The 15,734-nt window shown below is 36.7% G+C and overlaps 1 protein-coding gene across 1 annotated transcript in view; it reads right to left on the reverse strand.

The window, feature by feature from the left end:
* HYDIN (HYDIN axonemal central pair apparatus protein) overlaps positions 1 to 15,734 on the reverse strand; it is a 442,332-nt gene that overhangs the window by 377,731 nt on the left and 48,867 nt on the right. The window contains exons 2-4 of the mRNA XM_017868754.1: positions 12,173 to 12,329; positions 10,232 to 10,357; positions 4,427 to 4,546 (exon numbers count right to left, since the gene is read on the reverse strand). Coding sequence (XP_017724243.1) covers positions 4,427 to 4,546; positions 10,232 to 10,357; positions 12,173 to 12,307 — 381 coding nt within the window. The 5' untranslated portion in view covers positions 12,308 to 12,329. The remainder of the gene's footprint in view (positions 1 to 4,426; positions 4,547 to 10,231; positions 10,358 to 12,172; positions 12,330 to 15,734) is intronic.

Genomic DNA, 15,734 nt, shown 5'->3' on the forward strand with positions numbered 1-15,734 from the left:
TAAATAAATAAATAAATAAATAAAAATAAAAGTGACCATCTTCAAGGGTTAACTCCTTAATCAGCTAAAACCTCACCCACATAACAGAGTTAAGCTGGATTTCCCAACATTTGAGCATTTGAGAACTGCTCTGAGAGAAGAAGTCACACTTCCTGCACCCCTTCAATGGCCCATCTACGGCACATGACATGCCACCTCATCCTCACCATAACCTTTGAGCTTCATTATGACTCCCATGCTACAGACACTTGCCCAAAGTGGTACAGCTTCACCAAGCAAAGGTGCTGCGAGTCAAGTCCCAGCCAAACTCCACCCCACCTCTCCATGGGATGGTCCTGAGTAAACACACCACAAAGCAAGAGCAAAGAGCATCAGGATATCCCCTAGCACAGCCTCAGAGCAGCTCCCAACAGCTCCATTCTTTTAAAGTCTAATTCTTATGCTGGAATCTGAACCCAGATTAGTCTGACTCTGGAGTATGGGTCCTTATCATTTTAACCCAATTAAAATAATAAGTGTTCTGGTTCATTCTTATCCTTGTGTGTGAGAGATGGAGACACAAAATAATAACCTGACAGGCTCTATCTTTTGTACCCCACGACAGTGAGGAAGCAAATAAAAGGTGAATGGCACAGAAAGCATTTCTTGGGGCCCCAAATCTCTCCCCATGGTTCTTTATGAGACTGTGAACTAAGGAAGCAGAGGAGCAGGGTTACATCAGCCACCTGGTATGAGGGTCCTGGAGTCACCAGAGGACAAGGCTGCCTCGCCTGGAGAGAACTGTCTGCTTGTTAGTAGCTGGACGTTCCTAGGATGGGACCCTCTTTCCATGTGGCCAGCACTCTGGCTGCATCTTATCAAGAGATGTTGTGTCATCCATGAGAACTGAGCATCTGGAGACAAAACTCACATATGCCCTTTACCCCGACTTGCTATTAAACAACCACTGATGACCATTTCTTGTTTAAGGTCAGAGAGGGGTGACCAAAGGATGCTTTGGACTGTACCACTTTAGCAGCCTAAAATACCTCAGCAAGAGTCAAAAGTAATATAGAAATGGAAAAGAGAGTCAGAAGTGAGAATTGAAGTGCATGAAAAGATAGAGCCCTACTGTCTGTGCAATGCACCTCTTCTAGAGGTCTAAGAACACAACCTTGTGCGCCTCCGGTTCTTTTCCTTCTCTTTCACTTCTGTCCCATGAGCTTCTCTTACTAACGCCACTGCAGAAAAAAATGAAACAGACTATTTTCTCCAGAGTCTGGCTTTGCTGTCACTAAGTCACCCCATTGATCTCTGCAAGGCATTGCTGATTCCCTTAATGAGCGGCTGTACCAAACATAACTGCAAGTCTTCCCATTTGCTTTGGATTCTTGCATAGTCTTCACTTATTTTCCATTTTGTCTTATAAGTAGAATTTTTTGCCTCCACATTCTTAGACCCCTAAAAGTATTCCTCCTTGTCTTTACGCCCAGATTTCCCATCTCTCCAATGCTTTCCTCCCCATCTGATTACTTTTCACACTCAAGTGTGCTTCATGCTGAACTTCCGCATTACTCTTTCTTTCATTATTGTTAAGTGTCAAGAAACTCTTCAGGCATTTAATATCTTTTCTTGAAAGAAACCCTAATTTATCTCTAAAGAAAAGTCATAAGGCTGAAAAGAAATCTTCCGTTACAATCACAAAGAGACAAGACAGACAGAGAGAAGCCTTCCAAAACTGACTGTAGACAAACTCTGAAGGCTATCTTCTATAGAAAGGAGAAGACAGAAAAGAAAGAAAGGGACCTACATTTTTTAGAAGTGAAAAGAAGGAGTTTTAAAAGGTACAATTTGCAGAATATAAATGCGTTGGAGAATATAAATATAAATGCTTGGCCAGGCACGGTGGCTCACGCCTATAATCCCAGCACTTTGGGAGACTGAGGTGGGTGGATCACCTGAGTTCAGGAGTTCGAGACCAGCCTGACCAACATGGAGAAACCCTGTCTCTACTAAAATACAAAATTAGTTGGGTGTGGTGGTGCATACATGTATAGTCCCAGCTACTTGGGAGGCTGAGGCAGGAGAATCGCTTGAACCCAGGAGGTGGAGGTTGCAGTAAGCCGAGATCATGCCATTGCACTCCAGCCTGGGCAACAAGAACGAAACTCTGTNCTCAGAGCAGCTCCCAACAGCTCCATTCTTTTAAAGTCTAATTCTTATGCTGGAATCTGAACCCAGATTAGTCTGACTCTGGAGTATGGGTCCTTATCATTTTAACCCAATTAAAATAATAAGTGTTCTGGTTCATTCTTATCCTTGTGTGTGAGAGATGGAGACACAAAAATAATAACCTGACAGGCTCTATCTTTTGTACCCCACGACAGTGAGGAAGCAAATAAAAGGTGAATGGCACAGAAAGCATTTCTTGGGGCCCCAAATCTCTCCCCATGGTTCTTTATGAGACTGTGAACTAAGGAAGCAGAGGAGCAGGGTTACATCAGCCACCTGGTATGAGGGTCCTGGAGTCACCAGAGGACAAGGCTGCCTCGCCTGGAGAGAACTGTCTGCTTGTTAGTAGCTGGACGTTCCTAGGATGGGACCCTCTTTCCATGTGGCCAGCACTCTGGCTGCATCTTATCAAGAGATGTTGTGTCATCCATGAGAACTGAGCATCTGGAGACAAAACTCACATATGCCCTTTACCCCGACTTGCTATTAAACAACCACTGATGACCATTTCTTGTTTAAGGTCAGAGAGGGGTGACCAAAGGATGCTTTGGACTGTACCACTTTAGCAGCCTAAAAATACCTCAGCAAGAGTCAAAAGTAATATAGAAATGGAAAAAGAGAGTCAGAAGTGAGAATTGAAGTGCATGAAAAGATAGAGCCCTACTGTCTGTGCAATGCACCTCTTCTAGAGGTCTAAGAACACAACCTTGTGCGCCTCCGGTTCTTTTCCTTCTCTTTCACTTCTGTCCCATGAGCTTCTCTTACTAACGCCACTGCAGAAAAAAATGAAACAGACTATTTTCTCCAGAGTCTGGCTTTGCTGTCACTAAGTCACCCCATTGATCTCTGCAAGGCATTGCTGATTCCCTTAATGAGCGGCTGTACCAAACATAACTGCAAGTCTTCCCATTTGCTTTGGATTCTTGCATAGTCTTCACTTATTTTCCATTTTGTCTTATAAGTAGAATTTTTTGCCTCCACATTCTTAGACCCCTAAAAGTATTCCTCCTTGTCTTTACGCCCAGATTTCCCATCTCTCCAATGCTTTCCTCCCCATCTGATTACTTTTCACACTCAAGTGTGCTTCATGCTGAACTTCCGCATTACTCTTTCTTTCATTATTGTTAAGTGTCAAGAAACTCTTCAGGCATTTAATATCTTTTCTTGAAAGAAACCCTAATTTATCTCTAAAGAAAAAGTCATAAGGCTGAAAAAGAAATCTTCCGTTACAATCACAAAGAGACAAGACAGACAGAGAGAAGCCTTCCAAAACTGACTGTAGACAAACTCTGAAGGCTATCTTCTATAGAAAGGAGAAGACAGAAAAGAAAGAAAGGGACCTACATTTTTTAGAAGTGAAAAGAAGGAGTTTTAAAAGGTACAATTTGCAGAATATAAATGCGTTGGAGAATATAAATATAAATGCTTGGCCAGGCACGGTGGCTCACGCCTATAATCCCAGCACTTTGGGAGACTGAGGTGGGTGGATCACCTGAGTTCAGGAGTTCGAGACCAGCCTGACCAACATGGAGAAACCCTGTCTCTACTAAAAATACAAAATTAGTTGGGTGTGGTGGTGCATACATGTATAGTCCCAGCTACTTGGGAGGCTGAGGCAGGAGAATCGCTTGAACCCAGGAGGTGGAGGTTGCAGTAAGCCGAGATCATGCCATTGCACTCCAGCCTGGGCAACAAGAACGAAACTCTGTTTCCAAAAAAAAAAAAAAAAAATATATATATATATATATATATACACACACACACACACACACACACACACATATATATATACATATATGCTCAACAATTGCAATTCTCAGGAGTAGAGTTTATATCTTGAATTGGGGAAATGGTGTCTCTAATGAAGACTACATAAGCATTAATAGTAATTTCCCTGTCTTAAATAAAAACCTAGCCCAATTTGTCATACATGAGAACCCTGTGACATTCATCTGGTCAATCCTTTAATCAACAAAAGTTAGTGCACATGTTGGGAGTTCACTACTTGTTAGGCACTGGTTAGGACTCAACATATAGCAACAAACAGACACAGCCTTGTCTTCATTAAGTTTACAATCAAAGAACGTGTTTTCATACTATTTTCCTAAGTCTATCAAATTAAAGAACTTATCAAAGATCCCTCAAGATCCCACTTTACTATAACCCATTCTCATATATCCTGGAAGAGTTCACCCACCCCAGTGAACATACTCACTTTGTCATTGTTCCTCAAAATCAGTGGAACTTCATAGACTTCACAGGGAGTGTAGTTCTGAAATATAATTTCTGATGGAAAGGGCTGGAATAATGCCTGATTCAGGTCAATTCCTGAAAACTGCAAATGAAAGAGTAAATTATTGTTACAGTCACACATTGACAAAAATGACTGGGGAAGATAATACTACATAGATCTATGGATATTAAAACTAAACATAGGAAATATTCAAAAAGAAATCCATACCCAGGTACATCATTGTAAAAGCACTGAAAACACAGGACAAAAGAATGTGTAAAAGAAACTAGAGGGAAAAAATAGAATATTTAACTTTCAAGGAGCAAAAGTGCATGCCTACTTTTCAACGTAACACAAGTCAGAAGGCAGAGGAATAAAATGTTGTAAATCCTGAAAAAAAAAACCCTGCAGGCATAGTATTTTTTACCTGGGGAAAGTCCCTTCAAAAACGAAGTTTGAATAAACACATTTTCAGAGAAATAAAAATTGAAAAATGTTGTCACCAACTTCTAAAGAAAATACCAAAGGGTATTCTTTACAGAGAAGAGAATTTCTCTTAGAAGTTCAGTGATGCAGGAAGGAAAGGAGAGTAATAAAGGGGTAAATATGTGGTTACTCTAAATAAATTCTCATCATACAAAATAATAATACAAATAACTAGCTTACTAATGGGATGTGTGCGCTGGTTGGGCACTGCACAACAGAACCAAATTGGTCTTGCACCCCTCATTTCCTGTTCTATTTTGATTTTCACAAAGTACTTGCTTTTTATTTGACCAACCACTGAGGAGCTAGGTTTGTAAAGCATGACATCATCAAAGTGTACAGTATCCTGTTTAGCATCCAATCGATTTTGGGTATTGCCAGGTTTCCCCTGAAAATTCAGACTATCTGATGATGCCCTGTGAGTTCACGGTTGCACCCTGGGGCACCTTGGCACACAGTTTGAAAACTGTAGCTATAAGTATCCATCTTAACAAGTTAGAATAAATAGCAAAATAAATCCAAAGAAAGAAAAAAACTGACATGACAAAAACAAGAGAGGAAATTAATGAAATAAAAGTAACTGTACTATAAAAACAACAAAGCAAAATTCAGGTCTTTAAAAAGATTAATAAAATTGACAAAATACCGAGTGAGTTTGATCAAGAAAATAAGACAGAAGGCACAAAGAACAAATACAAAGAATGGAAATGGGAATATTACAATAGAACCCGAACTCAGTAAAAAGATAATAAATAACTATTATGTCAATAAATGTGAAAATATAGGTAAAATACAAACTCCTAGAAAATGCAATAAAATGTATCAAAACTGGCACAAGAAGAAACAGAACATCTGAATAGCTCTAAAACTATTACAGAAATTAGATCTGTAAATAAAAACCTTTTACAGAGAAAACTCCAAACCCAGACAGCTTTACAAGCAAATTCTACCAAACATAAAAGAAACAACTCAAGTATTATAGAAACTGTCCCAAAGAAAAGAAAAACAAAAAAATGAAATGTCTCCCAACTCATCTATAATGTTAACAGAACCTCCTTTATATACCTGAGAAAGACACTAACGGAAAAGAAAACTATAGGCCAATCTCATTCATAAACCATAGATAGATAGATAGAAGAAACAAAGAAAGAGAGAGAGGAAAAAAAAATTTGCAAACTGAAACTGAAACCGGCACCAGCACTATATAAAAACGATAACACATCATGACCAAGCTGGGTTCATCTCAGAAATTCAAGGTTGTTTTAGTACTGGAACTCAAACAAGAAGAAACAAAACTGTCATTTTCCCCAGGCAAAGTAATTGTTTCTTTCGAAAATTCAAAATAACCTACAAATAAATCATTCTAATAATTCTCTTATTAGAATTAGTAAGTGATTTATCAAGGTCACTGAGTACAAGGTCAACATACAAAAACAAATTCTATTTGTAGGTACTAGCAACGAACATTTAGGAAATGAAATTTATAAACAATATTACTTAAAATAGTATCCTAAAATGTAAAACACACAGAAATAAATCTAATGAAAGATGTGTAAGACCTTTGTCCAGAAACTAAAAACATTATTGAGAGAAATTAAGGAAGACTTAATTGAATGCAGGAATATACTATTTTCATGAATTAAAAGACTCAATATTTTCAGGATGTCAAATGTTCCCCAAATTTATCTAAAATTCAATGCAATATATTTTAAAAAATCCCAACAGATTTTTTTTGAAACAAAAAAGCTGATTGAATTTATATGGAAATGCAAAGGACCAAGAATAGACAAGATACATTTGAAGAGCAAGATAGGAGGATTTGCTATATCATGTAGTACAACATGATAATTATATTATTACATATCATATACTGTTACTTACCACAGTAATAATAATGAGATGTTAGCACAAGATTTATCATAAAAATAAATGTACCAGATTAGAAAGCCTCCAAACCAATTATTAAATATATGGTCACTTGATTTATGACAAAGGTAACACAGGTAATCTACTTCTCACATCATAGGTTAGTTTTCTTGATTATATAAGTGGAATAATACAGTATATACTCTTTAATTTCTGGCTAATCAAATTTCTGCCATGAAGCAATCAGTCTTAACTACACCATTTCACCATAAGCTCAAAGAGCATAATGGAAAAAAAAAATCAAAGAGCACAAAGCAAATATTTAAGAATGTAAAGAAGTGAGCAGTTAGGAGAGATTAAAAATTCATGTCCTCATTCAATAAATACTGAGTTTCCAACATGTGCCACGTTCTTTTTTGTATGCTGAACATAGTGAATAAAGCCAAAAAAAGCCCTAACCTCATGAAGTTGACATTCTTGAAGCTCAAGCGATCATACAAAAAATACAGAAATACAGCACATAAAGTCAGGTAGTGAAAAGGCTGTGTAAAAAAGCTAAAGCAGGACAAGGAGGTAGGGGACTGGCAGGTAGCTGCTCTTTTAGATAGGCAGTCAAGAGAAGGCCTCTCTGAGATGACTTCTAAGTAGAGGTCTGAAGCGAGTCACGCCAAGATTTTAGAATAGCACTCCAGTTACAAGGGAAAGCAAGTGCAAAGTGCTTCAGGTGGAAATTGTCTTTGAGTGTCTGAAGAGCAGCATAGGGGAAATACAGTGAGAATGAGAGACAGAAGAGAAGGCCAAGAGGCTAACGCCTGTAATCCCAGCACTTTGGGAGGCCGAGGTGGGCGGATCATGAGGTCAGGAGATCGGGACCATCCTGGCTAACATGGTGAAACCCCGTCTCTACTAAAAATACAGAAACAAAATTAGCTGGGTGTGGTAGCAGGCACCTGTAGTCCCAGCTACTCGGGAGGCTGAGGCAGGAGAATGGTGTGAACCCAAGAGGCGGAGCTTGCAGTGAGCCGAGATCGCGCCACTGCACTCTAGCCCGGGCGACAGAGTGAGACTCCGTCTCAAAACAAAACAAAACAACAACAACAACAACAACAACAACAAAGAAAGCAAAGAGGTCTGTGAGGGAGGCAGGACTAGATGGTACAGGACCTTAGAGGTTATGGCACTGAGTTTAGATTTTATTATGCGAGTAATGGGACGTCACTGGATGGTTTTAAACATGGAAGTAACATGTTCTGATTTACATTTTAAAAAATCACTCTTACTGCTTTGTGATAATGGGGGCAGGGGGAGAACGAGATGGAAACGGAGGCAATTTTGATATTCTAGATAATGGTGGCTTAAACTGGAATGGTGGTGGAGGAAGTGGTGAGAAGTGGGATGATTCAAGAGGTCTGTTGAACCAGGTCTGGTCTGGTCAAAAATGAAGCATAAAAGAAATATATACATAACTCAAAGTAAGGGACACAGAGGATAGCCTAATGAATGTAATGACAATACAATGGAAATGAACAGAAAGTTAAAAATGAATGAGCGAGGAAATCCAAGCTTCAGAAGAAGGGCAGACAAAGAAGGTCCAACATATTCATAATTGAAAAATGATATAAAAAAACTTGATAATTCAAGAAAACTTTCTAAAATAAAATAAACGCCCACAGTACCTCAGGAAAAATGTAGTGGTATCCTAATACTGAACTTTAAATAATAACAATCAATCTTTGGGCACATGAGCTAAAAGATTAACTTATAGGGGAAGAAATCAAGCTGGCTTCTGACTTCTACATACCATCATTTAAAGTCAGAAGGTAGTGGAGAAAATGCCTGCAAAACTGTTATGAAAATTTGTGGCCCAAGAATTTCATAAGTAACAAATCTGCAGTTCAGTATAAAGGCAAGACACAAATATTATAAAACACATAAAACAAAGAAATACAGTCTTCATAAGCTCTTGTTGAAGAAATTAGTAGATGACTGTCACCCATCTAAGAGATAAATGATTAAATTTCAGAATATAAATTAAAAATAACCAACTGAATTAAAGAGGAGAGGAGAGAAAGTGTAATGTAAAGTATCTGATTGCCTCATCATTTATAGCAGAGTCAAAACACATTAAAATACATACACTAGTAGTACACATGAAAAACTCCACATAGCCTGATATGTGTTATACTTTCAAAAAAGAGGAAATGGCCCTTAATTAGAAGAAATGTCTTGGAAAAGACTATGTTCCCTCCCCTCAAATTTGGAGGGTGGTTGTGGGGAACAGACAAAGCAATAAAAAGTTAGCAATGCTCAGAACGGTGAAGTTTATGCAAATCCTAGACAAGGGAAGCAATGGTGTAGCAGTAAGAGCAGACAAGCCTCACTCATTCTTCATGAGGAACAAGACATTGAAAAACTCTCAGGAATTTTCAGAGGAAAGTTCTGGGGAACTCTTTGAGAAGAAGTTAATCTCCCAGCAGCCCAACTATTGGAGGTTCATACCATAATTTGCGCATTAAAAGTAAAAGATTTAAAAAAGTAAAGACACATTAAAGTAAAAAAACATGGTGATAAAAAAAAAAACAATTACTATTGGAAGTAAAAAAAAAAAAAGAAATTGCAATCCGACTATGTAAGTTAGGAGCACATGTGAAACCACTCCATATTATGCCTTATTAAACAGAAGTAAATTTTGAAAAACAAAAAAAAAAAGTAAAGATACATTTCTGCTTTCACAAATGTATCTTTAATCATACCACTTCTCACCATATTCTCCACCACCATTCCAGTTTAAGCCACCATTAAAATTGTTAAATTAATTAACAATTTAGTTAATTGTTAATTTAATTAACAATTTAATTAATTTGTTTTAATGTAATAATTTAAAATAGGAAACCAGACCTTTCATAATCATATGCTCCTAAAGCCTGGAATGTATGGTTTACATTCGAATATAGAAACATGATAAAATCGCTATTCTTTGGAGACTAAAAGGATACATGTTATTGGAAATGAGCCAGAACAGACAACGAATGCCTACTTTAATTAAAAATTCCAACTCCTTTTCTAGTGGACAGCTCACATAAGGAGAGATTATTTATTACACTAAGACAATAACTTAATTGGGCTTGACTAATATAATTCTTAGAATTATTCCTACCCTGTATAAACTATGGTGTCAAATAGTATTCAGAAATAGCTAAGAAAGAAGTATGACTAGTCAAAAGTTATTTTAAAAGAGGTTTGCACTTATTTATTGCAGTCTTCACCATACCAAATCAAAGATATGAAGATATTCAGAGAAAGAAAAGGAGGACTGAAAACAAACCCAATAAAGGATTAGGTAGCCAGGAAACAAATTTTACTTAGTTATTGTTCTGGAATTTTCGTGTTGTGCCAGGGCCCACTTTATATGCAAGTATGACAGAGAGCAGCTACCTTCTGATGTGTTGTTTCCCCCATATCTAAGAGTTCGATGATCTGTGGTCGGCACATCAAACGTGTTTTTGCCAGTCTCTGCTCGGTGGTGAGGGACATTTCCTTCAGGAACTCTGAGGGTGTAAGCTAGAATGTAAAACAATAAGAACCAAAGATTCATAAGTGGTTGTACTGAAAAAGTGTTTTCATAAGTACCAGTAATTAATAATTTGTGTTTGCAGCTTTCAGGATAATTCTGGAATGCCACTAAGTTCCCTTATAAAATATTTAAAATAAGTAAATTATATAAGAGAAGTACCCATACACTTTTGAGGTCTTTGCACAGTAACTGAAAATGACATGTGGTTGCTGTTTCCTTATGATTCTGAAGGAATCACACCAAAGAACCTGAGAGAAAAAAGTCAAGAAATTGCACAGGAACATGTCCAAAGAGCTTAACATTTATGCTCAGAAGAGGCATCTGTGCATAAAACTCTCAGTTTGTAAAGTCACTCAAGGGCTTCAAAAATCAGGAGTTTGAAATACCTCTGTTTCTCAACTAACATTACAATATGCAAACAAAGCTTCTGGGTGATTAACTACAATTTGATGTTAGAGAGAAATCTTATCTAGGAAGTGTGACTACATCACTTAGGAATGAGTTTGAACTTTAGAGACGTCACAAGAGCACATTTAGACCTCGCTTTGAAAGAGCTCTGACCTAATCAGCAGATCCCACAGCGAGTCACATTCACACACCCCAGTAAGAAGACAAAATGCTTTTACCCTTTCCAATGTTGTGAGAAAGAAAAAGTAACCCAGCATTTAAATAAAACTAACCCAACAAGGGATTAGTTACCCAGAACCAATTATAGTTATTGTGGTTCTAGAATGTTCCTACTTTATGTGCAGGGAGATTATGATCATTGGCAGCTACATAATGCTTAAGTATATGCCAAGACCTTTTAATAACATTTGAGGGTATATAACTTAGCTGATTTATGTTGCCTTGGGTTAAACACAATGTACTTTACGAATGCTTATTTTTCTACAAATTTTATTTCTGTGATTGAATCCATTTAAATGAAGGTATATTTCTAATACAGCTTTCAACTTGGTTAAGTTCTTTTTGATTGGAACCCAGATAAGGATAATAAAATGTTAAGAGGTATCAGCTATACTGTGATTTAAATTAAAACAATTAGGTCTTACAAGCAAAATGCCAGGAGTTTCTTTAAATATGTACCAACCACCACCACAAAAGAGAATAATGATTGATTTTATTTCTCTAATTGGAATGCAACTTAAGATTAGTTTTTTAAATGTAGTGAATACTATCCCTGGCACTATATATTTTTACTAATATTTTCTATAGCATGTGGTTCATAATTAAATTATCACCAATCATAAATAATTAAAGCTATAAATACGTTTTATTTTAAAGAATAGGAAAATATGTATTTTCTTAAATACCACTTAGTCATTATTTTAATGCTCTGTGTTCTATAAATATACAAACAAAAATTACTCTTGACAATCAGTAGGTAGTAAATAATTAGGTTGAATCCTATGAAATTCTGATATTTGACGGTTTTTGAACTAAACAAATGACGGTTTGTCATGGTGCTACCTAATACTTAGAAAATCTTAAGAGTTCATTTGTGAAGTCTTACTTCAACTGATTAAGCAAATCAAGCCTCTACTTTGAAGTATGTATGCAATTTCAAAACTTCTCAGACTTTAAAAGGTACCTACCTTTATAGTCTTTGAAAGCTACCATTATAACTAAATGTTATAACTAAATTGATTATAGTTATAACATTAGAAAGCTACCATTATAACTAAATTGATATTAATCAGTCAGTAATTCTGTTTGGCATTCTGAGAATGCCAAGTGGCAATTGTCATTCTCCTAAGGAGATTGCATTAAGTATTTTACATATTAATTCCCTGATACATTACCATTCGGTTTACTTCTTCTTCTGTAACCACCTTTGGATTCAGGGGTGGCAAAACCTTGCTTTGAAATCCTTTGAACATATTGACCAATCCCATCTGAACAGCCCCCATGGACTCCTCAAGTCTTCTACTTGTCATTTTTAGTAATTTTTTTTCTCACCTGAGTGAAAAAAAAAAAAAGTCTTAGAACAAATACAGTTAATTCCTGAATACAGGCCACAATTTTTTTAAGCTTTTTCAAATATAGGAAGGTTTAAAAAATACTGATCTTCCAAAATCCAAATGCTTGGAACAAATATCTTAACAAAGGATTCTATTCCATGTGACTCGATTTATCCTCCTCCCAAGATCTAGAATCTATTTTAGACAAAATAAGGGATTCTAGACTAAGCTCAGGAAGACATGGAAACACGAGTTATTTCTACATTTTGCCCCTTTTATCTTCCCAATGAGAAAAACAAATGCTGCCCAATAAACATACTAAATAGTTTGATAATTTATCTACATATTTGAAAGCTCTCTCTTATGAGAATCAGCGCTTCAAAACAGAATAAACACAAGGTCACAGGCCTTCACAGCTGGACAGAGTTCAAAATAGCATGACATAAGATGGGGAAAGGAAATGTCTGGGAAAAGTTTTAAAGCTTATAGTCATAAATAAGCCAGTGAATAGCCACCCAATATCTCTGAATCAAAGAAATATGGCATCTCCCTTTTGCATATTCTTGTTCAGGCTTCTGGCAGAACACTTGCAACTTCAGAAAACCGTCTATGACTAGGTAGGGATTTCTATTTTTATTAATAGCAGGCTAGGTTATCCAATCATTGTGCTAAAATTAGAACTAACTAAAATTCTTGATAAAATATCAAATTAAAAACCCTAAAACCATTAAAAAAAAACAACCTCACAAGACAGTAAGGAAGTACCAGACCAACACACAGGAGGAAGAGCTGTATAAAGGAAAGCAGATTTGAAGGAAAATATAATAAGGCACACTGAAATAAACCAGTAAAACACCAAAGGAAATGAATATGAAATTTTAAAAAACAAAAAAGGGGTCGTTATGGCAGAAAGCCTCTAAGATGGCAATCGGTGAAACAGAAGACAGTCAAGGAAGATCCAACATGCTATAACTGGAGCTCATTAAGAAGAAAATAAAGTAATGGAATGAAATTAATATTCCCCTACCTTTGGACAAGCTGGTAAGAAAACTCAGGTGTTCCCTCCTCTGGTACCAGTAGAAAGTTCAAACAACACAAGGTCCAGACTGCATAAGAACTATTATTATAGCACCACCCTTAACCACAATAAAAGCCAAACCAGTATCTTTTCCCTATTCTCAAGTTATTTATTTTTAAAAAATATTTCTTCCCAACAAGAGGATTTCTATTTTTTCCCCACACTCAGGTTTTTGCTATGTTGACCAGGCTGGTCTTGAACACCTAAGCTCAAGCAATCCTCCAACCTAGGCCTCCCAAGCAGCTGGCACTACTGGATTCAAGCTATTTTTGAACCTGTTTAGGAGCCTGCCCTGCTCTCACAGAAAGCCTCCTTATGTGAACCATAATCTTTTCATATCTTCTAGGTGCATGAGTGGCATCACCAATCTTGACATCCAAGACAAATTTTGGTTGGGGAGCCCATTCTGTCAGAGCTGGGTGGTGACAACAACAGTAGCAATAAAAAAGCATAGATTGTGGTCTTGATTTTAAGATAGATTTTTTAAAAATCATTAATAAGACAAAGAAGAATATTTTAGAGTATGAAACACCATAATTCAAAATGATGATGCAACAATTATTATCTATGCACCAAAACAGCACAGAAACCATCCATATAAAGCAGAAGTTATGGGAGATGCAAGGAAAAACAAATGCACAAATATTAGGAGATGTTAATAAACTACTCTCAGTAAGACCTGTTAGGTGGACAAAAACATAAGTAAGACCATAAAATATTTTAATGACATAACACATTGAATAGGTTTAGGAATATATATCAAACACTACATCCTAATAATAGAAAATATGCTTCCTCAACAGCAAATGGAATGGTCACAAAAATTTGGTTATATATTAAAAATATAATACCAAAGAAAATACCAGTGGTTCTGAATGTAGAAATATTACAAACAACAGTCTGATCATAATACAACAAAACTAGAAACTTAAAAACAAAACAAAGAAACAGGAAGGTCCATTCTCCTGGAAATTTCAAAGCCTTCTATTAAAGGACAACATAAAGTAAAAATCCATGAAAGGAAGAAGCTACATTATCATTTTTGATTATATGATTACAGTTACAAAGAGCTAAAAATATGGTGTTATAAAATATCTAGCAAAGTTACATATGCACATACATCTGACTCAGCAACCCCTATTCTAGGAATCTATCCAAATGATACACTAGCTAAAATATGAAACGATACATAAACCAATAAGAGTGGTTACCTACAGGAGGAGTAAAGGAACAGGGTAGAGGAGACAGGAATGAAAGAGAGATTTCTCTGAATGCACCTCACTATATAGTGCTGATTTGGAACCATGTAAGTGTTTTACATATCAAAAATGAAAAAAGAAATGTGAAAGGAAAATCAATTCTTAAAAAAAAAAAAAAAAAAACTGAAACAAATGAACCTTGCTGTATATCCAGCTGCTGCCATAACCACAGAGAGAAAACAATTATTCCAACCAACCTTAAAATACAATATTTTTGGTCGGGTGCAGTGGCTCACGCCTGTAATCTCAGCACTTTGGGAGGCCAAGGCAGGCAGATCATGAGGTCAGGAGATCAAGACTATCCTGGCTAACACAGTGAAACCCGGTCTCTAGTAAAAATACAAAAAATTAGCCAGGCGTGGTGGTGGCAGGCACCTGTAGTCCCAGCTACTCAGGAGGCTGAGGCAGGAGAATCACTTGAACCTGAGAAGTGGAGGTTGCAGTGAGCCAAGATCGTGCCACTGCACTGCAGCCTGGGTGACACAGTAAGACTCCGCCTCAAAAAAATATATGTATTTTGACTGTATTCTTAATGAGATATGCTGTCAAAACACAGGAAAAAGCAGAGAAATCTTATTTATCCAGTAGTCTTGCTGTTGGTCATGATATTAGTAATAACATTTTTAAAACAAGTAAGTAGCTACATCAATATAGTTAGGAACCAAGCATTTCAGTATCTTTAGAAGTATAAACCAAGAAAAGTTTTTATATTAAGAAACCCTATAATCTTAACATTTGAATTGAAAATAAATACAAGCTTGTGATGATTTTCTCTTTTTAAACAACCTGCCCACTGAAAAAGCCCATAAGCAATGAAAGTCTGGTGGCAATGACAGTGCCGAGACCTAGATTGTGGTCTCCAAGCACCATTTCCCACTGAAAGGAATCACAACTCCTTGGAGAAACGGGTAATTTGAGGACAAGGGTACAAAATGTATACAGTGAACTTGGCACATTGTCTCATACCATAAAACAAGATGTTATCAAGAGCTACCAGAGTTGTCAGGGATCCAGAGCAACTTGAAAGCATTCCCATTAACCAAAGATGAGACAATTTCAGCCGCGA

The sequence above is a fragment of the Rhinopithecus bieti genome, unplaced genomic scaffold (assembly GCF_001698545.2).
Source record: "Rhinopithecus bieti isolate Rb0 unplaced genomic scaffold, ASM169854v2 scaffold_2574, whole genome shotgun sequence".
NCBI lineage: Eukaryota > Metazoa > Chordata > Mammalia > Primates > Cercopithecidae > Rhinopithecus > Rhinopithecus bieti.